The following is a 14,144-nucleotide window of genomic DNA, read 5'->3' as shown; positions in this document are numbered from 1 at the left end:
AGCAATTGATTTCACTTTTATTGTGAACTAATTTGACCTATGGCATCATTACAACTGCAAAAAGAAACCCATTAATATGCTGTGGAAAAATATTGTAAGAAAACATGGCAATTTTGTATCTGAGAAAGTAAGAAATTGTTATTTTCCCATCTTTTTGTGCTCCAGGAAAGGTTAAAACAATATGAAACAAATTTCTACGGACTCCTTAACCTTGAACTGGATGTTACTCAAGGATTCAATAGAAATCTGAAGTGGATGGATTTTAGAAGAAGAGCAAAGGATGAAAATTACAGCAAACTATGGATTCTTCAAACAAAACATTTTATTTAACTTACAATACAGAAAGTAAAACTGTCTAACTTGTTGTCTGGCAGGCACTGCAATATAAGGAACACTCCAACAGTAGAGATGTCAATACAATGCACAAAAAAGTCCAAAACAAAGGAAATGCAAAATACAACAAATAAATTTAGCGAGTATTCATATGTATGATTTGCAATCTCAGATGGCTTTTGTGATTCTCGAATTTCAGGATTCAATCTTGCAACTTCCAGGATTGGAATTGTTATTTACAACAGGATACAATGTACATCACAAAATAATTTTTCAATTCAAGTTTTGGACCACATACCTGGAAACTATTGAATTATTTACATTATTAGGCCAAGAGTTTCCCCTTTGGATGTCATCAGTGATCCAGGCACAAATTGTGCTAGTTTTAAGAAGTGTTTTGTCGCTGAAGTTTCTGACCAAACTCATTGGCAAATTGGCGAACATTAAATCGTCCATGAATCAGTGTAATCGGGCAGCCTTTTTGACAATATATTTTTTTTAAGTTTTAAAATTAGCTATTCAAAATACATCATGCAACTTTATAATGAGTACATCACATTGCAGTTTAGATACTTAAACATTCATCAGTAAAAATAACCTAATAGTAACTTACATTGGGTTTATCCTCCAGATGCAAGTTCAATAATCTAAGGTAGCCCACAGGTGCAAACGCATCAGCAGAATGTACAACTACTTCTGAGGAATCACTGTAAAATAATAATAGTGGGGCATAATTGCCGAATACTCCATTAAAATCACCAGAAAAAAGTTACATTGACAACTCAAACTGCATATCACGTAATCCTCTCTGGCAAATATTGAACAGCTATGTTTCCAGTTGAATAAACAGTTGTCCAAATGTTGACAACATTCTGAATCCACTGAGCTCTGACTTTGGTTTCAGAAACAACACAAATCCTGCAGACTGAGATGAGGAGAAACTTCTTCACTCAAAGGGTGGTGAATCGTTGGAATTCTCTACCCCAGAATACTGTAGAGGCTCAGTATATTCAAGACAGAGATCGATGTATTCAAGGCAGAGATCGCTAGATTTTTGGATATTAAGGGAATCAAGGGTTATGGGGAGAGTGCAGGAAAGTGGAGTTGAGGTAGAAGATCAGCCATGATCTCACTGAATTGCGGAGCAGGCTCGAAGGGCCAAATGGCCTACTCCTGCTCCTAATTCTTTTGTTCTTATGAATGACAGAGCAGGCTCGAGGGGCCGTATGGCCTACTCCTGCTCCTAATTGTTATTTTATGTTCTTATCATTCAGCCCATAGAGTCTGTGGAGCTCTTTGGTAGAGTAATCCAAAACTAACCCCGCTGCCCTTCTCTCTCGCAAGTCTTTTTTCTTTCTCTCCTCCAAAAGTTGATCCAATTTTATCATAAAGAAGGCGACAATATCTGCCTTGACCACTCCCTCTGGCTAAGCATTCCATGCTTCAACAATCCTCAGTGGAAAGAAATGTGAAAATTTTAAGTTAATGATCTCTCGTCACTGACCTTTTGTAGACAATGTGCTGGCAGGTGCAAGGTTCTTAGTTAGATATAGATATGCAAGTGTTAAACTACAGGTTAGTAGTTAAAGATTGAAAAGTATTCATGCACTTGACTTTGAACAAAAAACAATCAAAGACTTTCACTAGTAAAAGAGAATGTACTGATGAACATACATTTTGTATATTCAACCAATACTAGCTCAGTTAGGAAGTTTCTATTAAGAAGAAATTCTTGGATGTGCTTTTGCATTCAAAATTGTTTCCTTTGTCTCAAAATAATTTTCTATGAAAATATAGTGTGCACTGACTGGGCAGGGCCAGTGACTAGAGACTATAGAAGGAGGCGAAGAGCAGGGAAAGGAAAGGACAGCTCCACAGCAGCAGGTGGAAATCAGATTTAATTTAAAATGTTACAGGAGGCTAAAATGCATCAAGTGCCGACAAAAGAAAAAAAAAGAAAAAAATAAGTGCAATCATGCATTTCTTATCTACATGTAGCCCGTCTGCGACATTATCCAAAAACACAGTTTCCACATGTACGCTGACGACATACAGGATTACCTCACCACCACACTTCTCTCAACTCCGCCACTGTCTCGAAATTGTCAGACTGCTTTGTCCGACATCCCATACTGGATCAGCAGAAATTTTCTCCAACTAAATATTGGCAAGACCGTCCCGTCACAAACTCTCTTCTCTAGCCACCGACTCCATCCCTCTCCCTGGCAACAGTCTGAGGCTGAACCTGATCGTTTGCAATCTTGGTTTCATTTTTGACTCAGAGATGAGCTTCTAAACACATATCCACGTCATCACTAAGACAGCATATTTCCACCTCTGTGACATCGTCCAACTCCACCCCTGCTGCAGCTCCACTGCTGCTCAAACCCTCATCCATGCCTTCGTTACCTCTAGACTTAACTATTCCAATGCACTCCTGGCTGGCCTCTCACGATCTACCCTCCATAAACTTGGTCATTCAAAACTCTGCTGCTCGCGTCCTAACTCGCACCAAGTCCCGTTCACCCATCACTCCTATGCTCCCGGTTAAACAACGCTTTGATTTTAAAGCTCTCATCCTTGTTTTCAAATCTCTCCATAGCCTTGCCACTCCCTATCTCTGTAATTTCCTCCAGCCCAACAAACCACTGAGATATCTATGCTCCTCCAATTCTGGTCTCGAGAGCAACCCCGATTTTAATCGCTCAAGCAATTCCTTTAGCTGTGAAGGCCCTAAGCTCTCGAATTCCCTCCCTAAACCTATCTGCCTTTCTACCTCTCGTTCCTCTTTAAGACGCTTCTTAAAACCTATTTCTTTGACCAAGCTTTTGGTAATCAGCTTTAATACCTCCTTAAGTATCACGATGTCAAATTTTGTTTGATAACGTTCCTGTAAAGTGTAATATTTTACCTCATTGTTGTTGTAGTAATTGTCAAAACTGATCTAATCTGTGTCTCTGCAGTTACTAATAACCAACACAATCAATTTGTTGTCAGCAAATTTATACGTTGTGACAGCAAAATAATGTTCTGCCAGAAATAAGAGAATATTTCAATATAGAACAAAATGTTTGCATTCTAAAATTTTGTAGTTCACTGAAAGGAATTTATCAAACCTACATTTTGTGACAAATAATAAAAGCAGAAACCCAGTAATATGTCATTTTGACACTGCAAGAAAACACAAGATTTGAATGTCAAGGCACAGTATATCTATGGAGACTAATTATCCAAGTTTAAGCATACTTGCTAACTTGGCATGAACAAAAATAAACCTTTACATTTGTGCCATTGCAACTACTTTCCACTAAAACTTTCAAGGACACCCTCAAAGCCTCCTTGATAAAGTGCAACATCCTCACCGGCACCTGGGAATCCCTGGCCCAAGACCACCAAAAGTGGAGGAAGACCATCCAGAAGGACGCTGAGCACCTCGAGTTTTGTCGCCGAGAGCATGCAGAAATCAAGCGCAGACAGCGGAAGAAGCATGCGGCAAAACAAACTCCCCACCCACCCTTTCCTTCAACCACTGTCTGGGCTCAATTTTCTCCAGTGATTTGCACCGTTTTTTTGGAGCGGGCTGCTCTTTTTGGCCTCAGTTGAAAAACCAGTTACCCCAATCAATTTGCACCAGTATAACTCAGTTAGTTACGATTTTTTTAGGACAGGTTTTTTTTCTGCTAAAGGTGGCATAACCAGCCACCTACGCCAATTCTGGCCATTTAGGGAAGTTTGGCCAGCTGAGAGTTACTCCAGTTGTGCTTAGGCCAACGTATGTGGCCTCTGCGGAAAAACCTTCCGGAGAGTTAAGGAAATCGGCGTAGGTAAGGAAATCGGCGCAGCAGATGCCCGGACACACTGAAAGAATTGAAAAACACATAGCAGCAACTTACCTCCAACCCCGCCCGAAGGCTATCCGGTCTCATTCTCAGTCCCCGGTTCACACACACAGTCTGATCCCATTCTCAGTCCTCAGGACATACATACAGTCCGGTCCCATTCTCGGTAGAGAGAGAGAGAGCGAGCGAGAGAGAGAGAGAGACCGAGACCGAGGCCGGCAAGCCCTTCGGGCAGGGTTGGAGATAAGTTGCTGCTATGTGTTTTTCAATTCTTTTAATGTGTTGGGAGCTGGCTGTATGCTTCACTTTGCAGCCTCAGCTTGCATTGTGTCCCTGGTTACCATGGCAGCCTGATCTTTTTGGTGCAGATCAAGGCTTCACCCCCAAAACTAAAGGTCGGGTTAAGCCACACCAAAATGAAGAAATCAAACGGGGAAACTTAAAATATTTTCGGGGGCGTACTTCGGCCCCAAAAAATCGGGCATAACTCTTCAAGTATACCAAAAAAATGCTTTGGGGAAAATTGAGCCCTCTGTCCCACCTGTGACAGAGACTGTCATTCCTGCATTGGACTGAACAGTCACCTGAGAACTCACTTTTAGAGTGGAAGCAAGTCTTTCTCGATTTCGAGGAGCTGCCTATGACTGACTGGCCATTAAAATAAAGTATTATTTCCTGAAAAAACAGCAATGTTATATAAAAATAGAAACAAACTGACTGAACAGAAAATCAGCCAACCAGTATTCTTGTTCCCAATATCAATTTGCCTTTATGTAGAAATGCACTAATGTACTGGGATAGGCTATTAAACCGAGGAAACAACACTCACACAACTATTTGTTTCCGAAATAAAGGGCAATCCAGTGTAAAGGTTTCATACTCTCCACCTTCTCCACACGCATGCACTCCATACTTCTGAGAAATCTGCAATAACAAATACAGTTATTTGTGAATAAAAATTTCTCATAACAGAAACACAGTGCTGTGATATTACTAGTACAATGCTATGTCATGATCAACAGTTTTGTTTCTGCTGCCCTTACTGATACATGTTCAAAAGTGAAAGAACCTTAATTTTGATGATCAGCATGGTTTTTCTTTTTTTTAATATACGGCCCAGAGTTTTTTTTTAAATATAAGAAGTACTACACATCAATGGCATCACAGTATAGTAATACATTTTTCACCACATGCAGCCTTCAAAAACACTACTAATTATGAATATTTTAAAGAATAAGACTTCAACATTAAACATTTCTTTGTTATCAAAATTCTCTATCATCTGGTCTAATCTTTCAGACTCCTCTCAAAGTATGACAGCATGGAATGTACAGCCACTGGGTTATCTTCAACAGCAGCATGAGAAGATGAGATGGCTATGGCATGTACTCCAACTGAGCTGGGTTTCAACCCAAAATCAATCAGACTACTGAAGTCGTCAAGAATCACAGGAAAACCACAAACAGTAGGGGGTTGTTCTGATGCTCTCGGCATCAAAGGGCAAATATTTTCCATTTACTGTTATAAACAGACCATATGGAAGGTGTCTTTGAAGGCACTTCTTCCAGCAAATCCCAAGCTTTCTGGTTCAACAGCAGGCTATCAACTTGAAGTAGAAAAGGTTTTGTTGCTAGCTTCCTTTTTCCATTTTGGAAAGATAATCCTCCCTCCTTTGGAAGGAAATCCAAGGAGTGCAGTTAGGTGAAGGTATAGTTCTAAAGAAGCTGCCTTTTCAGGTTTGGTCGTATAAATTTATTAAACTGATGGTATGTGGCTTACATGTCATGTAAGATGACAGACAATAAAGCCCAACATGTCTTCACGTGCTTATATCAATGCACATGTGTCTATGTATCACATACTGGAAGGTAAGCCGAGGTTGGGGGATGGGGGATGGGCAGTGGGCCCTTACAGCACGGGATTTTAGGTCAAATACTTTGGGGGGGTCGGTTAGGGCCAGAGGGGGCTTAGACAGTAAGGGGGGGAAGTTTGAGGGAGAAAGAGATGGAGGATGGTAGCAGATGGTCAGAGGAAGGTTAGTTCGGGGAGAGCTCCCTAGGGAGCTACTATCCCATCCGCCATCTTGGATAATACATCACCGTTACCAAGTCCCTCCAGCTGGACCCTCGCTTCTCGCTCCCCACTGGCCGACTCAGCTGCTCCAATCGACCTCTGGCGATCTCAATGATGGTGAGCCTCCGACCAGCTTCAAATACAGGTTTGGGCCTACCTCACGCATGAGTCTTCCCCCCGGCGACGTCCTGGCCTTCCTTCCTCCAGCAACGCTCTGACCTCCCCCCGGCTGCTGGCCTCACTCAACAACAAAGCCTCTGTCGAACACGTGGTGTGCACAATGGCTGTGGTCACTCTGATCTATTTGACCTCTCCTCCTTCCACAAAATGGACCTCTGACCACCCCAATGCCTGCCCTCAGCCGGGCCTCGGTTTTCTCACCACCTCACCGAAGGGCGCTGCTCAGCGCCGAGCTTACAGTTCACATCTCGGAGTAGGCAACTAGGCTTATACAGCAGTGCCTGTTCTCCAGTCGTCTTCGACCCCCTTGCCACTGGACCAAGACCTTGCTCAGCTAAGCCTGTGTGGTAAACAGTGTGCAACGGCCACCCCATGTTAAAAGAACTCACGCACAGGCATCTTCCATCCTTCAAAATGAAGTTCGGGACCTGGAACGTCAGGAAGTCTTCGATTGCGAGGGACTGCCTATGATGATGATCACATACTTTCTTGACCCTTTGACATTATCAACCAGAATGTCAAAAAGCATACTTTATGAAGAGACCAAACAAGATGGAAAGCTTCATGTATTCCTTAAATATGCTTTTATAATGTTATTGGGGCCGAAATTGATGGCCTTCCCGCCCACTGCCGCCGACATTCCTCCTTGAGTTGCGTCCAGTGCCAGTTTCGATTTGGGCTGGAGCGGACGGGAGGGGAGAACCGCCGGGAACTGCCTGCTGACGTCCGAGTGGCGTAAGTGGACTCCCGCCCGCTGTGATGCCCGATTGGTGCGGGCTGAAATCGGCACTAGAACGGGGGTGGACCGCTGCGAGGAGGCTGGTCTGTCCCCAATGGTAGGTCTGAAGAGCTGAAAAAAAGTTAGTAAACAATAATGTTTCTTTACAGCGACTTATCTTGATGGGGTCCCCTGAAGGTGTTCCGATGTTTTAAAAAAAATGTTATGGCTTATTTGCAGCTCTTCGACCTTCCGTGGGCCCAACTCCATCCTCGGCAACACTTGGGCGGCAAACACCTTTGCCGTCGAGAATGAGAGCTCCCACCCACTGCTGCCCAGATTGACGCCATAAGTCCCTCGTTTGCCGCCGGCTGCCTTTTCAAGGACATTTTTGGCGAAAACCCCGCCCAGAGTACAGTCAAGTATCTCGGTGGCCATCGACGGTCCTTTCGGCGGCACTTGCCCTTCACTAATTTCGGCTCCTTAGTGTGGTATTAGAATCACTTAAACCATAAAGGCACATATGATGTTCTGATAGTTGACAAAACAAACCTGCTCATTAGCTCTCCTTAACCATTACATACCATCTGGTTGGACTAATGAGATACTGAATCAAATTTCTTGCACTCCTTGTCAGGTTGTATCATTTTAATGGTCAAGAGGACACGCAATGGCTTTTAAGTGCCTAAACCATTATGGATAGGTTAAAGTCTGCCTCCAGCAAACAAGGCAGAGACTTGTCCTGAAAGCTTTTGCAAAACCTGAATGTTCAATGTTCAGAAGTTCCAAGCAAGTCTGCACCAACACTTTTTGATTGTGTTCCATAGGATTTAGTGCTCAAGAAAAAAATTTGTGCCTCGTAATTTCTTTGGAAAAATTACTTTGATCTGAACAGATGAAATCAAGTATAAGAACATAAGAATTAAGAGCAGGAGTAGGCCATTCGGCCCCTCGAGCCTGCTTTGCCATTCAATAAGATCATGGCTGATCTTCTACCTTAACTCCACTTTCCTGCACTGTCCCCATATCCCTTGATTCCCTTAATATCCAAAAATCTATCGATCTCTGTCTTGAATATACTCAAAGACTGAGCCTCCACAGCCCTCTAGGGTAGAGAATTCCACAAATTCACCACCCTCTGAGTGAAGAAGTTTCTCTTCATCTCAGTCCTAAATGGCCAACCCCTTATTCTGAGACTGTGACGCCTGGTTCTAGACTCCTCAGCCATCCTCCCTGCATCTACCCTGTCAAGCCCTGTAAGAATTTTGTGTTTCAATGAGGTCACCTCTCATTCATCTAAACTCTAGAGAATATAGGCCTAGTCTACTCAATCTCTCCTCATAGGACAATCCCCCATCCCAGGAATCTGTCTGGTGAACCTTCATTGCACTCCCTCAATGGCAAGTATATCGTTCCTTAGGTAAGGAGACCAAAACTGTACACAATACTCCAGGTGTGGTCTCACCCTATATAATTGCAGTAAGACATCTTTACTCTTATACTCAAATCTTCTTGTAATAAAGGCCAACATATCATTTGCTTTCTTAATTGTTTGCTGTACCTGCATGTTAACTTTCAGTGATTCATGTACATGGGCACCCAGGTCCCTCTGAACACCAACACTTCCCAATCTCTCACCATTTAAAAAATACTCTGCTTTACTATTTTTCCGACTTCACGTTTCTCCACATTATATTCCATTTGCCATGTTTCTTGCCCACTCACTTAGCCTGTCTAAATCCCGTTGAAGTCTATTTGCATCCTCCTCACAACTTACATTCCCACCTAGCTTTGTATCATTAGCAAACTTGGATATATTAAATTTGGACCCTCATCCAAATCATTGATTAGATTGTGAATAACTGAAGCCCAAGCGGTACCCCACCAGTTACAGCCTGCCAATCTGAAAATGACCCGTTTATTCCTACTTTCTGTTTCCTGTCCGTTAACCAATCCTCAATCCATGCTAGTATATTACCCCCAATCCCATGAGCCCAAATTTGTTCAATACCCTCTTGTGTGGCACCTTATTGAATGCCTTCTGAAAATCCAAATACACCACATCCACTGGTCCTCCCCTTATCTATTCTGTTAGTTACAACTTCAAAAAACAGATTTGTCAAACATGATTTCCCCTTCATAAATCCGTCTTGACTCTGCCCAATCCTATTATTCTTTTAATAGTGCCCTGTTACCAGGTCCTTAATAATAGATTTTAGCATTTCCCCAACTACTGATGTCAGACTAATTGGCCTGTAGTTCCTTGTTTTCTCTCTCCCTCCTTTCTTAAATAGCGGGATTACATTAGCTACCTTCCAATCTGCAAGAACCATTCCAGGATCTATGGAATTTTGGAAGATGACAACCAATGCATCCACGGGGGCCAATTTTCCACGTGGCCAATTTTTGGCGCAGTTGTGAGGTACGTCCAATTTTTTTCGTGGCCGACAGGTCCAAAAAAAAAGTTCCAAGTTTCGCCGGCATAACCTTTCATTTTGGAGCGGGCGCACATAGACATTAAGCTCTGTGGGTGGAGCTTAAGGTCTGCGCCGAAAAACTAAGGTTGCCAGAGTAACGAGGGACACACTTAAGGGCTGAGGCTGCAAAGTGAAACATACAAGATGCAGCAAGACAGTTGCAGGTACATATTACCATTGCCAAGATCTCTTCACTTCTGTTTATTAGAAGACTGTAGTGACAAACTATCATACTCTGCAATATTTATTTCTTTAATTTTAGATGAAACAGGCCTAATAAAATGAAAGTCATCCCCCACACAATCGCAGATTAGGTTATCGCTTTACTGTAGCGCCCCGGGTGCCGCTGCTATCCCTGGCCGAATGGCCTCCTGCCCCCCCCCCCCCCCCACTGCCGGTACTATCCTTGGCCAAAAGGCCCCCTGCATGAGCCAGTGCTAACCCGAGCCAAAAGGCCCCCCACCCCAGGTGCCGTGTCTTCAGCTCCGCGCTGTTTTCTCTTCTCTGCGCCGATTTTCTTAAGTGCAGGTAAGGTTTTTATAGAACAGTGCACTGCGGCGTTTTTGAAAAAAATCCTACTTGGCCAGAAATGGCGCAGCCAGCACCCCCAGTGACGTCAAAAAATCGGGAACTAAAAAAAATCGGCTACAAGTAGTTTAGGATGACACAGAAACTTTGGCAAAACTTGCAGATTTTAGTTTACTCCAAAAAAAACAGCGTAGGCCAAAAAAAGGCGCAGAATGGTGGCGAAAATTCAGCCCAACTATTTTTATAGCCACCTCTTTCAAAACCCTCAGGTCCAGGGAATTTATCAGCTTTCAATCCCATAAATTTCTCCAGTACTATTTTTTTACTAATACTAATTTCTTTCAGTTCCTCATTCTCGCTCGACCCCTGATACTCTACCATTTCCGGGAGGTTTTTCATATCTTCTTCTGTGAGGACAGACAAAAAGAATGTGTTTAATTTCTCTGTCATTTCCTTATTCCCCATTATAATTAATCCTGTCTCAGCCTGTAAGGGACACACATTTACTTTCGCTAATCTTTTCCTTTTTACATACCTATCGAAGCTTTTACAGTCTGTTTTTTATGTATCTCGCTAGTTTACTCTCATTCTATTTTCCCCTTCTTTATGAAATTCTTGGTCCCCCTTTACTGAATTCTAAAATCCTCCCAATTTTCAGTCTTACTGCTCTTTTGGCAACATTATAAGCCTCTTCCTTTGATCTAATACGATCTTTAACTTCTGACGAAGAGTCATCGACCCGTCCACAGATGCTGTCTGGCGCGCTGAGATTTCCAGCATTTTCTGTTTTTATTTAACTTCTCATTAGCCACGGTTGGATCACTTTTCTTGTAGGGTTTTTGTGCCTTAAAGGAATGTATGTTTGTTGTAAATTATGTATTAATTCTTTAAATGCTAGCCATTGCTTGTCTACCATCATACCTTTTAATGTTGTTTCCCAATCTACCTCAGCCAATTCGCCCCTCATACCTATATAGTTTCCTTTGTTTAGGGTTAAGACCCTAGTTTCAAACTTAATGTAAAATTCTAGCATATTATGGTCACTCTTCCCTAAAGGTTCCTTTACTACAAGATTATTAATTAACCCTTTCTCATTGCACAATACTAGATCTAAAATAGCCTGTTCTCTAGTTGGTTCTTCAACATTCTGATCTAGAAAAGCATCTTGTATACATTCCATGAATTCATCCTCCACACTATTACTGCAAATTTGGTTTGCCAAGTCTATAAGTAGATTCAAGTCCCCCATGATTATTGTATTACCTTTGTTACATACACCTCTAATTTCCTGATTTATACTGTGCCCTACATTATCACTACTGTTTGGGGGCCTATAAACAACTCTGACTAATGTTTTCTGTCCCTTTTCTTAGCTCCACTCAAACTGATTCAACTTCTTGATTTTCCGAGCTAAGCTTGGTAGGCCGGAGGCACCACTCCTGCTCCTCCTGACCCACAAGCAGTGCTGGAAAGACACTTAACCTGTTTCATCCAGCCGATCTCATCTCCCTTCAGCTGCCGGGTTTCCCAGGTCAACGTGTGTGTGGCTGGATAAGGCAGCGGGCTGCCGATGAGGGAGCCCATTCGGCCAGGGCTAGGGCCGGCTCCCACACAGCCTGCAGAGATTGTGGGGGCGAGGAGCTACTGCACATGTGCGCACACTCTTGCGCACATGTGCAGAAGTCCCGGCACTGTTTTCAGCACTGGGACGTGGCTCCGCCCACCCAATGCTTCTGCTGCGCCACGGCAAGAGCCTGCAACGTTCCAGCAGCGGGCAGAATACCGAGGTAAGTTTTAGATGCGGTTTTCCTTCTACAAAGTCGACGCACCTCACGGAGGTAGCGCAATTCTAAACGGCGGGGCAAACTTGGGCCCACAGAGCGCTCAGATTTGCAATGCAAAACTGCAGTCATTTGTCTTTAATAATTGATGTTAAAAGGTAGGTCAAATGTTAGAACCTTTTCTGGAATATAACATGGTTGTACCTTTACTGCTTCACTTATCAGAGTTCTTTAGGGCATTATCACATATCATATGCACTAATCAATACCAAAAATTACAACAACTTACATTATTTAGGTTCTTCAATGGAAGAAAACATTCCAAAGTGCCTCACAGTTGAGAGTCAGACTCAAGCAGGAGTTAGAATCATAGTATCATAGAAATTTAGAGTATGGAAGGAGGCCATTTCGGCCCATCGTGTCCGCACCGGCTAACAAAGAGCTATCCGGCTGAATCCCACTTTCCAGCTCTTGGTCCATAGCCCTGTCGGTTACGGCACTTCAAATACACATCAAAGTACTTTTTAAATGTGGTGAGGGTTTCTTCCTCTACCACCCTTTCAGGCAGTGAGTTCCAGATCCTCACCACCGTCTGAGTGAAGAATTTCCCCTCAAATCTCCTCTAAACTTCCTACGTATTACTTTAAATCTATGCCCTCTGGTTGTTGACCCCTCTGCTAAGGGAAATAGGTCCTTCCTATCCACTCTATCTAGGCCCCTCATAATTTTATTAACCTCAATTAGGTCTCCCCTCAGCCGCCTCTGTTCCAAAGAAAACAAATCCAGCATCTCCAATCTTTCCTTATAGCTAAAATTCTCCAGTCCAGGCAACTTCCTTGTAAATCTCCTCAAGTGCAAACACATCTTTCCTGTAATGTGGTGACCAGAACTGCACGCAGTACTCTAGCTGTGGCCTAACCAGTGTTTTATACAGTTCAAGCATAATCTCCCTGCTCTTTGCCTCGGTTAACAAAGGCAAGTATTCCGTATGGCTTCTTAACCACCTTATCTACCTGGTCTGCTACATTCAGGGATCTCTGGACCTGCACTCCAAGGTCCCTTTGTTCCTCTACATTTCTCAGTGTCTAACCATTTATTGTGTATTCCCTTGCCTTGTTAGCCCTCCCCAAATGCATTACCCCACACTTCTCCGGATTGAATTCCATTTGCCACTGTTCTGCCCATCTGACCAGTTCATTGATATCTTCCTGCAGTTTACGGCTTTCTTCTTCATCATCAACCACACAGCCTATTTTAGTATCATCTGTAAACTTCTTAATCATACCCCCTACATTCAAGTCTCAATCATTGTTTTATACCACAAATAAAGGGACCTAATATTGAGCCCTACAGAACTCCACTGGAAACAGCCTTCCAGTCACAAAAACACCCATCAACCATTACCCTTTACTTCCTGCCTCTGAGCCAATTTTAGATCCAACTTGCCACTTTGTCCTGGATCCCATGGGCTTTTACATTTGGGCCTTGCTAAATCCTTATACACTACAGCAAATGCACTACGCTCATCGACCCTCCTTGTTACCCCCTCAAAAAATTCAATCAAGTTAGTCAGACACAACCTTCCCTTAACAAAGCCGTGCTGAATCTCCTTGATTAAACCGTGTCTTTCTAAATGAAGATTTATCCTGTCCCTCAGAATTTTTTCCAATAATTTTCCTACCACTGAGGTTAGACTGACTGGCTTGTAATTACTATGTGTATTCCTTTCTTCCTTTTTAAACAAGGGTACAATGTTAGCAGTCCTCTGGCACCATACCTGTAGCCAGAGAGGATTGGAAAATGATGGTCAGAGCCTCTACTACTTCCTCTTTTGCTTCTCTTAACTGCCAATGGATTTATGCACTTTGAAAGCTGCTAAGCCCCTTAATACTTCCTCTCACACTATGTTTATTTCATCTAATATTTTACACTCCTCCTCCCTGATTTGCAGTGTATGCATCGCCCCTCTCTTTTGTGAAAACAGACGCAAAGTATTCATTAAGAACCATACTCATGTCTTCCGCCTTCACACACAGATTACCTTTATGGTCTCCAATAGGCCCTACTCTTTCTTTAGTTATCCTCTTGCTCTTAATGCATTTATAAAACATCTTTGGGTTTTCCTTGATTTTACTTGCTAAAAACTTTTCATGCTCTCTCTTTGCTTTCCTAATTTCCTTTTTAATTACACCCCGATACTCCTCTAGAGTTATTG

General features: G+C 42.7%; 1 protein-coding gene across 4 annotated transcripts in view; it reads right to left on the bottom strand.

Moving 5' to 3' along the window:
- The window catches only part of dph6 (diphthamine biosynthesis 6), a 363,508-nt gene that overhangs the window by 186,153 nt on the left and 163,211 nt on the right, over window positions 1-14,144 (bottom strand). For all 4 annotated transcript variants that reach the window (XM_070878999.1, XM_070878998.1, XM_070879000.1 and 1 more), the window contains 2 exons: window positions 5,002-5,096; window positions 947-1,040 (listed from right to left, as the gene is read on the bottom strand). In XM_070878999.1, the coding sequence (XP_070735100.1) occupies window positions 947-1,040; window positions 5,002-5,096 (189 nt within the window). The remainder of the gene's footprint in view (window positions 1-946; window positions 1,041-5,001; window positions 5,097-14,144) is intronic.

This window comes from Pristiophorus japonicus, chromosome 4 (genome assembly GCF_044704955.1).
Source record: "Pristiophorus japonicus isolate sPriJap1 chromosome 4, sPriJap1.hap1, whole genome shotgun sequence".
Lineage (NCBI taxonomy): Eukaryota > Metazoa > Chordata > Chondrichthyes > Pristiophoridae > Pristiophorus > Pristiophorus japonicus.
The sequence above is the reverse complement of the archived record's forward strand: the minus strand, read 5'-3'. Positions and strand labels throughout refer to the sequence as shown.